The 12,385-nt window shown below is 39.5% G+C and overlaps 1 protein-coding gene across 1 annotated transcript; it reads right to left on the reverse strand.

Moving 5' to 3' along the window:
* Positions 1 to 380: 380 nt before the first annotated feature.
* On the reverse strand, positions 381 to 12,007 carry lmbrd2a (LMBR1 domain containing 2a). The gene is made up of 18 exons (XM_020657871.3): positions 11,866 to 12,007; positions 10,505 to 10,719; positions 9,384 to 9,496; positions 7,796 to 7,894; positions 7,530 to 7,697; positions 7,196 to 7,406; positions 6,941 to 7,015; positions 6,741 to 6,848; positions 6,444 to 6,627; positions 5,219 to 5,400; positions 4,999 to 5,132; positions 4,779 to 4,884; positions 4,569 to 4,666; positions 2,835 to 2,938; positions 2,513 to 2,559; positions 2,261 to 2,369; positions 1,101 to 1,194; positions 381 to 1,010 (listed from the first exon to the last, which is right to left on the reverse strand). Exons 2-18 carry the CDS (start codon positions 10,676 to 10,678, stop codon positions 947 to 949), a joined length of 2,070 nt encoding a protein of 689 aa, XP_020513527.1. The 5' UTR covers positions 10,679 to 10,719; positions 11,866 to 12,007; the 3' UTR covers positions 381 to 946.
* Between the last annotated feature and the right edge of the window lie 378 nt (positions 12,008 to 12,385).

Genomic DNA, 12,385 nt, shown 5'->3' on the forward strand with positions numbered 1-12,385 from the left:
GACATTTCAGTAAGAATAACCTTTATGTTGAACAATTAGATTCTAGTAATAACGGGATTGTATAGTTTCCAATGAATGAACAGCATTGAAGGCAGCACGGGAAACTGTGAAACGCCAACTGATCATCACGGGTCCTCCACGTTAAAGGTTGTTGACCATGAATAACAATAAATTATAAACAAATAAACTATACAACACAATACCACAATTCAAATAACGTTCATTGAGAAAGTTAAACTTCTCATTGTTTTATAATAACCCAAAGGTTATCTTTACTTTTGAGACATTTTCTTCAATCATTTTTTAACAAAGCATTTTTATGATGCAGCAAATAATCTGTGCTGGTCCGTTCATTCGATTAATTCACAAACAAATACAGATTTCTGTTTAAAAATGGTAAAATCCTTTCATTTTAATGCAGTATCATAAATACAAGCATTTAAAAAACTTGTGCAACCTTTTTTAGAAAGTAGGCCTAAGTAGCCATAGGTCCTTTTTTTATATAAACAACTCATTCCAAACACAACGTTCACTACAAGAACTACGTTTGGCTGATGATGTCCTCCCTTTGAATCTGACTCAGTGTTCAATTTGTTGTACAATGGTAATGCAAAACACAAGTATTAAAACATAATACTATAATTATACTTCAAAAGGGTTGGCCCTTCACACACGAGGTTCAGGCTTTTGGAGCATTAAAATCCCTCTACATTCTCAGAAAATAATCCATTTTCAGAAATCAGCTGAGATACAGTATGAAACCCTCCACCAAGGGTTTTTATTTCAGTAATTTCAGTTTTTAGTTGGTTTCCTGTTTGCATGTCCATGTCTCAGATACAGTATGTTCCCTTTTATTTCCTGAGGTGTGGGATAATAAATGTTCAGTCTTTTATTTTCATTTCCAGCATGTACTTTTTCATTGCTTTCCCCTCATGTCATCTGCATGTCAAACATCATCAAAAAGTCTTGTTTGAGAGTGTGACACAGACAGGTAACGTCCTCCTGTTGACCTACAGAGTCGAAGACAGAGACAAAGTGAGTGATTAAGAACGCCTGTTTGAAATGTTCTGCAGCCTCGTTGTATTTATTGCTGAACACACCTTCTGTTTGGTGAACCTTCATCACTGGAATTGTCTTGCAGTAAGCGTCTCTGCTGCTCCTCTGACTCCACATCTTGTCTTGTGAATGTGATGACTGGGAAAGCAGAGAGTAATGTATACAATAAACCTTAATGCAAAAATGTCAGGATTATTTTAAAGCACATAAACGTTCTGATGGACATTAGGGAAAAATAAAAATAAATACATGGGTTCATTTCTATCAATGGTTTTAGGCGGAAACAGTTTTCTTTTGACTTTAAAGATGATACCACTTTTCCACCTTTTCAAACAGTCCCCTGTGGTCTAAATGAAACATCTGTGCTGTGCTTTGGTCAAAATATAACATGAATCAAGCACCAGAGGAGGTCTGTGACCCTGTATAAACCAGCTCTCTCAGAATGCTCTGTTTTGGTGTGTGTGTCTCTTTAAATGTAATGACCCCCCCCCCCCCCCCCCCCCTGAGTTTTCCCGGTAGACATCACTCCTCTGTAGTGAGAATAAAAATGGCGGACCAGCGCAAAAGTTTTGTTCTAGTCTGGGGGTGGAGTCCATGGGTGGAGATACCAGGGGAGGGGAGGGGATTTTTTTTTAACCAGAATCCCACTGTGACATCACAAGGAGAGCACATTTGAAACAGATAATTTTTCTCTGTGTTGTAAGACTTATGCAGACTACAAACAAAGAACAGGATGGATATATTTCACATGTTGTGGGTCTGTAGACACTCAGGTTACCCAGATATATGTTCAGAAATACTGTGGAAGTGGATTTTTCATAATATGTCCCCTTTAAGAGTAAGAGTAAGACTGAATGGACCTATCCAGATCATTCTTTGTGTAAAGGCGTTCTTTACTAGATGTTTACTTGAGCTTGAAAACTTTCCATAACCACAGCCCCTTTCACATTGTAAACTCAGAAACTAATCCTTTTTGAGCAGAGCACAAAGAGGCAATGGGAGGGGCTTGTTGTGAGTAATCTTACACACTTTAAAGCCTCTACACAGATGAGGCGCCTCACAGCTACAATGGCAGCTATTTAGTTTCTTGCACAGGCCGGTGTGCTTACTCTCTTGACAGATTTAGAAATGTGAATATAAAACAAATTCAAGTCATCCCTGCTGCAAAAGTCTTCTCAGATTTGTAGTCATCTCTCATGCATACCATTTTTCTTGTTCTGTGTGACAGGGCTACTCTGGTTATCCTTGATCTCAGTGTAACCCCCTCTGGTCCGCCCAGAAGTTCCATTGACTCCAAACCGCTCCCTCCGGGCCTGAAACAGACGACAATACAGGGCCGTAAATACTTCAACACACTAAAAAAAAAAAATCAGTGGAAAACACAGAGTCAACGGATTGGGAAGATTTCCTTGGCTTCATAGAAACATTTTTTATTTGATTGAAAAAAGATCCTGACCCATCTGCGATTTTCTCCGTCTTCAGCTTTATTTCTTTTTCTTCTTTCTAGAAAAAAAAAAAAATTTAAGTTAAAATGTGACAAAGCATGTGCCACTTTTGTTTGCGAAAAATACAGTGAGTGAACAATAATTAGAATGATTGCTTTCCAATACAAAACAACAGCACATGTACCGAGGTGTAAGAAATCAATAAAAAGCATTTCAAAGAACATGTCTTAACTGAAAACAACAATCAAATAAGAAACAAATAATTCTAAACAATGTCAATAAAAGATCCAAACAATACCTGCACTTTGAAGAGTGATAAAAAAGAACAAGTACCTCTTTTAATGAGTTCCCTGCCTTCGTCCACCAGGTCAGACGTGAAGTCATCGTCAGTAATGTACTGATGGAGGCCCAGGAGGTTCAAACAGCGAGAGCCCAGGCTACATAGCCACACACACAATTATAAATAGTTAAGTATAAGATGCATAAATAATTGAAAATATATTTTTAACTTGTTGGATAAAAAAAGGAAGATTCAAGTCAGAGTACATTCTTTCCCCCCCGAGACGCTGTGCATTATTGCTCTGTTAACCTACAAACTGCATCGTATACATCAGTTAACCACATTGTGGCGAAGAAGTTACTTTACAGAACAGGAAATTATACAAAGAGAAAGGAGAGGTTGTCTGCACTCTGAAACCATCAGTACTGATAACATCTCATCACAACGACGAGTGATGTCAAATCTGAGCGCTTAGAGGTTTGACAAACTCGGCTACTTTCACATCAAGCTCTGGTCACTCACACAAAATATATATAACAAATTCAAACAGGAAAACAAATGTCTCAACTATAGAAGTTCTTGTAAATAATATTAAAAGTTAATTTAAAAAGAAATAAATAACACCAGAAGAGGATGATAAAAATAAGGAATGAGACAAAAGCCAAAATTGTGTAAAGATCATAAAACGGAAAAGATCAATTAAAACAAATTAAAGCAGAATGAAAAGAACATATGTCTTTCAGCTTTCATAAAAAAATACATTTTAAAGCAGCTAGACTAAGTTTTTTGGAGTTCAGTAAGCAGAGTTCAGAGTTCCTTAATTTGATTTGGATGCTCTTATAGTAAAAGCCAAATCTTGCCTCTGTCACAACCCTTGTGCTGGAAGTAACAAACATGGCTTCAATGGCAAATGTTAATAGACAAGAGGGAACAGATCAGGTAGATACTGTACTGTTGTTGTTGCAGAAATGCTGCAACAACAACAGTGAGGAAAAAGTGAGGAAACGGTTTATAATCTACTGGAAATCTAACAGGGAGCAAACGAAGGGGGGCGAGCTCAGGGGTTATTTGATTATGCCCTCACTAATGAGTTTATAGCAGGACTTTGTACCAGCTGGAGATGGTGGATGCACAACACACAAAAGCATGCACAACCTTTTTTAGGTTTAACTCAAGCTGGAAGCAACATGACTGAAAAACTTAGAAAAAAGAGGTTAGCATCAAATATTACCTCTGGCGTGCTAAAAGCCTGTTTTTATGTTACTTGACAGACAGGATAGGATGAGAGGAGATTTATGTTATATATAAATAAGGATCATCAGCATAGCAAATGGTTAATCAGATAAAGAATTTGAATATCAATATATTAATATCAAGAGGCAGTTTGTACAAAAAAAAAAAAACAGGACCAAGCACAGAGCCTTGAGGGACACCACAGCCCAACTTAACAATCAGGTGATTAACTTTATCCACCGGTACACTAAAAGTTCACTTCAGCAGGATTTTTACAGATTAAAGATCTGTCGGTCGTCTAGTCTCCACCTGTCTTTGCTCTCTTATGTGAACAAGATAAATGGATACTATTTCTAAATTAAATATCCGAGTCATCACAAGATATCTGCACTTTTGTTGCTTTCGGCTGCACTAACATTGACACCAAAGTATCTTCAATAAACCGATATGGCCACTTCATCATCTCCACAAATATTGTATACCAGACTGTACTTTTACAGCAGGTTTACATTGAACTGATAAAAGAAAGACATAGATTTTGGTTATTGTCTTACCTGTAAAAAGTGGCGAAGCAGAGCAGCAGTATCAGCATGGGATAATAAATGTAGAACCCATCCGATATGAAAGATAGCAAACGCATGGAGCCCATGATCTGAAAGATGGAGAGACAGAGGAACATGGTTTGGTTTGGTCTGTGCAGTATGTATAAATATATCTTTGTGGGTTTGAGTGACGGCGTGTGAGCATGTTTGTGTGGGACCCACAGAGGTGTAAGATGTCTGTATTCTGTCTTGGTGTGAGATGGCAGAGTCCATGTGAATCAGGCCCAGAAAGTTGAGGCACAAAGGAGGAGTGAGACGACAGAACAACCTGAAGGGGGAAAAAAAAAAATCATAAAATCAAGCACAGATATATTCAAAACACTGTCTCTCTTAAACCCATAATGTCATGTATAATAAACCATATAACGCCTGAGTAACATACATGCCACTAAACTGCAGGCTGTAAGCATCAGTCTGGTGATGAGGCACCAGGTGATAGTAGTGAAACACTCGGATCCTGAAAACTGTGGAAAAGACACAGAAACACAGGAAGAGGATGCTGACAAAGCACACCATCTGAGAGAGAAAAGAAACAAGAGAAAGCTGGTTAGCTTGTTCAGTCCAAAGTCGGATCTTTATTTGTTCGCGTGGCACGGGCCTACCTCGATACAGATGTAGTTGTGTTGCTTTTCAGCCATCTGAACAAAGACAGCGAAGAGGGAAAGGACGGGGTTTGTGTTGAAGAAGGTGCACTCGGACCAGACTACTGCTGCCGAGAGGAGACACAGGACGACTGCCAGCAGTTTGTAGAAACCCTGTCTGAACACACACTCCCAGTACCACTCTGAACAGGACAAAAAAAACACACATGCATCAGTTCAAATGTTGGACAACAATCAAGGTAGATTTCAGTTATGTTAACAGGTTAACACATGACATATTTTGTGGGAATAGATTCATAAAAGAGCAGAATTAGACACTTAACCTCCATTCAAATTATCAAATTCAATTCTATGCTCTTCTGAAATACATATTTAGTTTGAATTGACGCTTATATTTCTCTGCAGAAAGAGTTCAATTATACAAAGTTTCCCAAATATCAATGCTTTTGATTGGACGGAACACCTCTGGAGCAGCCTTTTAACATCACTATGATGTCAAACTTTGACAGAGAATAATGGATTATGACACATTAAGCAGCTTTTTGGGGGCAGTGACCCCAACCCCACAAAATCGACCGAATTAGGGAAACGTTGGGATACAGAAGGTCTCTACAAAACCACTATTAAGCTATTCACAAAAATGCTAAACAATGAAAACTGTAGTGCAGAATGAGGGCCATAATGTTTCTCTCATCACAACTTTTCAGTTTTACGAGGAAGTTGGACATTGACTTCTGCGAGCTGATGATGAAATAAACCAGAGCTTGATGAAAAACATATTGAGTTTGGCATTCAGTCGACAAGATAAGATAATCCTTTATTTATCCACAGTGGGGAAATTCAAGTGCCCCGGTTAAGCCCCCTCACGTATTTTGGTATTTTTGTTTACTTTTTATATAAATTGTAAAAATAGCACCCCAACATATTAGTCAAGCCCTACCCCCCACCCCCTTAGCACCGGGAGAAAATAATCCTGGTGCCGTGCCTGGTTAGAACTGAGGGATTTAAAAAGAGACAGCATTCAAGACCCCAAGGAAGCAATGCTGGTAAAAACCAAATCCAACCAGTGGTGGAAAATGAAAGAAAGTTTTTTGCTGAAATGTGGTTGACTAAAACAAAGCTCATAAATAAGAAGTACCTCCATTTGTACTTATAAGTGTTGTGACGTGAATGCATTTTACTTTCCATCTGTCAGGTTGAGTCTTTGTTACAGACAGGCACTCACCCACTGCAGGAGTGAAGATGAACCTGTGGATCCAGCCGTGGTGTTGTTCTGAGGGAAAGCTGTGAGTGAAGTGTCGGACAGGGCTGAGCTGGCTTTTAGCCACGTCTTCGAGATGGAAGGCCTGATCCAACAAGATGGGCCACTGGACCTGAGCCTGCCTGTACCTCTGCACTGCAGAGATTACCTGGAACACACACAGACAGGTCAAAGGGCAAATGATTAATATACACAGAAACAAACCATATTCATGCAATGTCTCCTTTCAAATGACAGTGCAGCGATATAAATAATAATTACCTTTTTATGAAGCTTAATGAGGCGGATTTTGGTGGGAATGGCATTCTGTTCACCACTAGAGCTTTCCACATCTCTCCCTCTCATCTCTTCTTGGTAATCACTGGGACACTGAAAACACATCAGCCATATGAAGATGCACAGAATAACAGAGCAAAAGAAAAAATAATCAATCAGAATGTTTAAATGTAAAACTCGCTCACCTTTGTCAGTATGGTGTCCACACACTTCCTGAGACTGTTGTTGTACCTCACAGATTCATGGCAACCTGCCACCTCCTGATTACAGAAAATAGTTTGGTTCTTGTTAAATAATTAAAAAAACAGGTGAATCAAAAACTAAAGAGAAGTTGTGATTCACTTGTTTAATTCAACATAATATATTTAAACAAGAAACTTTCAAAATAAAACAATATTTTAAATGTTGTACCCGCTCCTATTTTCTTACAAAAATCTCACCTCCATAACATCTGCCAGGTTCTCCTCTGCCTCGGCCTTCTCAGTAGCCATCTTTGCAGCCTTGAAGTAGGCCTTATCCAACAGGTAACCATGGGAGGATGAGAGCCAATAAGAACGCGGGATCTCGACCAGGCCGTAGCCTAGCAACAGCACCAGCAGGAAGAGACCCCAGGTGTTGGCAGCAGTAATTCCGATGGTGTGGAGCTGCGACCTGCACAGGTTTGACGTGTTATAAACAAATGTGTAGACACATCTCCAGCTTCAAACACACACACAATTCATTTCTTTAGCTTAGTGATGGGATATTTAGTGAATCCAGGCAGGTTGGGCTCACCAGGTCAGATGCCACTTTGGGTGAGTGGCCAGGTATATGAGCAGGGAGATGAAGATAAGGAGGTAGGTGCCATAATAGAGAGCATTTTCAAAGAGAGCTGTTTTCATTTTTCCAACTCTTGAAAAAGCTCCTGACCGTGCGTATGACTGCATGAAGGGCAACAGCAGCCTGTACACACACACAGAGAGACGGGAGATCAATATAAGGAGAAAACACAGACCTGTCTGTAAGCACACAGCAGGAGAAGGATGTGGTTAAGATTTTACCAAGTGAGGAACTGAGAGGTCCAGTATACAACTCTCCAGAACACCGGTAGGATGCCGTCTGGGATGTAGCTCCATGGCTCCTCACAGGCCTGTGGTGTCCTGCGACACAAACACACACATAGGTTTAAATATAAAAATACATGAAGCTCAGTTTGAACCTCAGTCATGTGCACGGCTTTGAAGCCGCTAACACTTGGGTTTGCCAGAGATACAAATGTTAAACATAGACTCTCTTCAATACAAACTGGTATCAATTTAAGCCATTTTAAAGTGGTTGTTGTGTCTGCTTAACTTTTTAAGTTTTATTTTCTATTTTGTTGGGTACCACAAATGGAATAATTCAAAATGATTGTGTCAAGGTGGAGGCCTAAATCTTAAACATGAATATCGAAGAACTTGAACTAATAATTTAGGAGACTGATTTCAACTATCCTAATTTAACTGCCTTTCGAGACCTGCTCACTTTCATTCTTTTTCTTTGTGCCCTTTTGTTTGCAGATCAGTTCTACACTATTGTCGAGGTTGTTTTTTATTAATCCCCCCGAGTTCCTGCCTCTGCTTTTGTCTGTTAAAGCACTCTGGGAAAGGGGAAAGGGGATGCAAATTAGCCAAGGCTGGAAACTTTTATGCATGGCATCTACTTTGCATTTAACATATGAAACAATGTTGTAAAGGTGCCATGTAAATCAATTATTATTAATCTCAATAAGTCATGAAGTAGTGAAGCGCGATCTAGCTCTAAATGCATCTTCTGGTCCATGACATTTTTTTTGCTTCTATTTACATCTGAATGTAACTACCAGGAGCTTTATGCACAGCTCCCCCTAGTGTTCAGTTTCAAAATAACTTGTGAAAATACTTCATCACCTGTTACTTGTAGTCTAATGAAGAGACATAATAAAACATATTAAACACACAATCAGCCTCCAACAATCTCTCAAAAACTCTCTGTATAAAAAAAGCCTCTAATGAGACATCATATGATGATGTTGGGAGCCAAAAACATTAAACATTTTAAGGTTGCAAATTTCAGTAATTTTTTCTTAACTGATAGTTGAACACCTTAACAATCAAAATTAGATTTTAAGGTGTTTAATTAGATTACCATGAATAAACAGAAAACACTCTCTCTGCTGACAGCTTCATTTTTGCCTCACTTTTTCTCAGTACTGCTTCTTCCTTGAGTTGTAATAACAGTAGTTTTTCTGAGTTGCAAAGGTGAAGGTCGCCCTCTTTTGGTACAGAATGGTATTACATGTGACCGTCACTAAAATTGTAAACAAAACAGATTGTCTAATAATATATTTTTTAATTGGTGTAATTCTTAAGGGTGATTAATCGATTCATGATTAATCATTAACATCCCCAGCTGAAAGTAAAATGCCTATATAAGATTTCTGTGATTTAAGGCAATGCACACTTTAGTAAGAGATCAACACTGCTTTGTTTTAAAAGTGGAAATATCCAATCATGATTTTCTTTTTCACAACTTACTGTATCATGTTGGATGGCCTTGACAACCAATCTGAAGGAATAAATCCTCTTAAAATGAGCAGGGTGTGGCCCTCAGTGCCACCATCATATTTACCTGAGCGTTGAATAAACAGAGAAGCTTTCATCCGTCTGATTGGAGCGTCTTGCTCGGGTCACAGGAGTGAGGGGTTGGTGTGCGTTGTCAATCAGACACTGCTTGTAGATGGTCTGCAAGAGGAGCAGAGTTTCAAACAGTAAAGCAAACACTCCATGAAACACATGATCACGCCTATTCATCACATTACAATGGTGCAGGTTAAACACCTGAGGCCACAGCGGTGTCAACAAAACACACAGCTGAGCCTCATTCAGACACAGACTGTTCTAAAAAACAAACACAACGCACAGCCTGGTGATCCTGTTTTTTTCTCCTAAGAAAAGACTTCTAACTAACAAAGCCAGGTGGGAGAAAAATAAAGAGAATCTTCACTGGTGTACATTTTATAATTTGTAGAGAACAAAATGAAGTAACAGTAGTCAATGGAAACAAAATCATCCGCACAGTGAGGACAGATACATAACATGACACAGGTACTAAACTGGATTTATGTCTGGGGAATGAGAGGGCCAGTCCATAGTCCATCAATGCCTCCGTCATCCATAAACTACCAACACACTCTGACTACATGAGGCCGGGCACTGTCCCGCACCAGGAAGAACCCAGAGCCCGCCGCACCAGCTTAAGGTCTGACTATCACTCTGAGGATTTCATCCTGGTTTCTAATAGCAGTCAGGGTCCATGGACATCTTTGTAACCCTTCAAGAATCTGCCTCCCCAGACCAGCACTAACCCACCACCAAACCGGTTATGCTGGATGATGTTACAGACAGCATACCATTCATGTCATATGTGTTCAGTGTCATCTCATCTGTAAAGAGAACAGAGTACCTATGGCAGACCTGCCATTCTGGTGGTTTCTATTGAATTCCAATCAAGCTGAAAGGTGTTGGGCTGTGTGCACGAGTCCCAGTCGAGAACATTAGCCTCCCTTTTTTTTTTTTTGTGATGTCTTGTTTTTGCCTCTCCGTTGCACCTGTTCACCAAAGCAGGTGAAATGATTCACAATCACATGTGCTTCCTAAATGGACAGATGTATATCTCTGAAGTTTAACAGACTTGGTGTTACACTGTCACGATTAACACTGATTTTAAAAGAGCCGCTGTGGTTTTCGCACCGTGCTGACGTCGAGTGGCAGAATGAAGACGATGAGGAAGCAGAGGTACCAGGACAGCAGCGTCCCCAACAGGACCATCCGCTGCTGCTTCCGCAGATCTCCATAACGCTGGAGGAGGTAGAGAGCCAAGAAGAAGACCACGACGACCACGACGGCCAGCGAAGCGCCGCTCATAATGAATGAAGAGACGGGCGTCAAGAAGTCATGACGATGGACTGGAGGAAGGGAGAGAGAGGGGAAAGAGAAAAGTCATTGGACAAACTGCAATCAGCCTGGTTATCAGCTGTTATCAGACACATTATGACCCTAACACATGGGCAAATGAGTTTGAGATAGGTGTGTGCATTTCAGATGAAACACCTGAGATCTCTATTCTCACACTTCTTAATAACTTATTTAATAAAGAATACAAAATCCAGTGGCGGCTCTAGACCACTTTTCCTGAGGGGGCCAAACTGGGGCCAGTTGTTTTGTCAGAGAGGAACATTAAACCCAGGTGAAAAATGGACAAAGATGATCGTTTTAAAATATAAATTATGCCAAATAATAACGCACATCATTAAATAACACAACATGAAATACCATGATTTCTATTTGTTTCAGTAACAGAATGAAATACTAGATTGTGAGTCAAATACTGTGTATGTGTTATTAGGGGGGCTCTTCCTTTTGGAGGGGTGGGCAAAGAGCTCAGTTTTACAGGGGCACTGGCCCCTGTTGGCCCCTGCCTAGAACCGCCCATGAAAAAAATCCATGGTTCATGTCTGATGAAGGGGCGAGGGCCCGAAACCTTACTGGAGGTAGTTTTTCCATTAAATGTAACTTACTGGAGCAGCTTCTGGTGAGCGGACTATTCTTAATACTTTTGCACTTTTTTCTGTTCAGCACCCAGAACTTCAGTTTTGTTAGGTTGTGCGTGCTTTTTGAATTTTTTTGTCTAATATTAAATCCATAACATTCATAGTAATACCATTAAAGTCAGTATAGCCTAGGTCTTATTATATTTAAACATTGGGGAAATAAAAACGTCAATTAAAAAGCTTTATTACACAGAATGTATCATTAAAATGTTATTATCTATATCAGGATAATATAAGTAAGTAATAATTTACGATAAATTATCACTAAATAATATTAATATCGTCCTTTTTTTTTTTTTTTTACTTCCAGGAGTTGAATACAGGTGAGCATTATCTTACTCATATTTCATTATTCCCTTCAGCTGTGTTATGTTTGTATTTCCAGATGATACTTCACTGTGATACCCGGATTGAAGCTTTAGCTCGTCGGTTAAGATTTAGCCTTCTCGTTTAGAACAAAGAGCTCTTGAATAAAGAAAGTCCGGCAGCAGTGACTCTTACCTTTTCAGTTTTCTTCTTTCTCTCGGGCTGAAGATTGTAAACCAGCAAACTGTCCAAATGTTTCTGTCACATCGTGTTCTCGGACGCGGAGAACCGGAGAGAACCAACAAACGTACACAACCTTTGAAACTACATTACGTAACTGCCAAACGACAACACGCGTTCGCTGACGTCACGCGGAATGCTGGGTAATGTAGGCGAGCACTGATACCAGACGGGAGGACTGATAGGCTGCACATCAAACACCTGCCAAACAAGCAACACGATAGGCCAAATATTGTAACTTTCTTTTGAATGTGTTACAATTTTTTTTTTTAAATAAGCTTTAAAAAAAGCTTATTTAAAAAATAAGCTTTTTTTATATATAAAAAAATATAACAGGAAGGAACTCCACATGCACTTATAACCTATAGTGCGGACCATTGAGGTATATATTACTCATGCAGCAACAAGCGGCAACCCTCCGGTGTTGAAAAACGAAGCCAATGCGGAAGAGCTTAATCCTGCAGTTCTTCGAGGG

The sequence above is a fragment of the Labrus bergylta genome, chromosome 2 (assembly GCF_963930695.1).
Source record: "Labrus bergylta chromosome 2, fLabBer1.1, whole genome shotgun sequence".
Classification (NCBI taxonomy): Eukaryota; Metazoa; Chordata; class Actinopteri; order Labriformes; family Labridae; genus Labrus; species Labrus bergylta.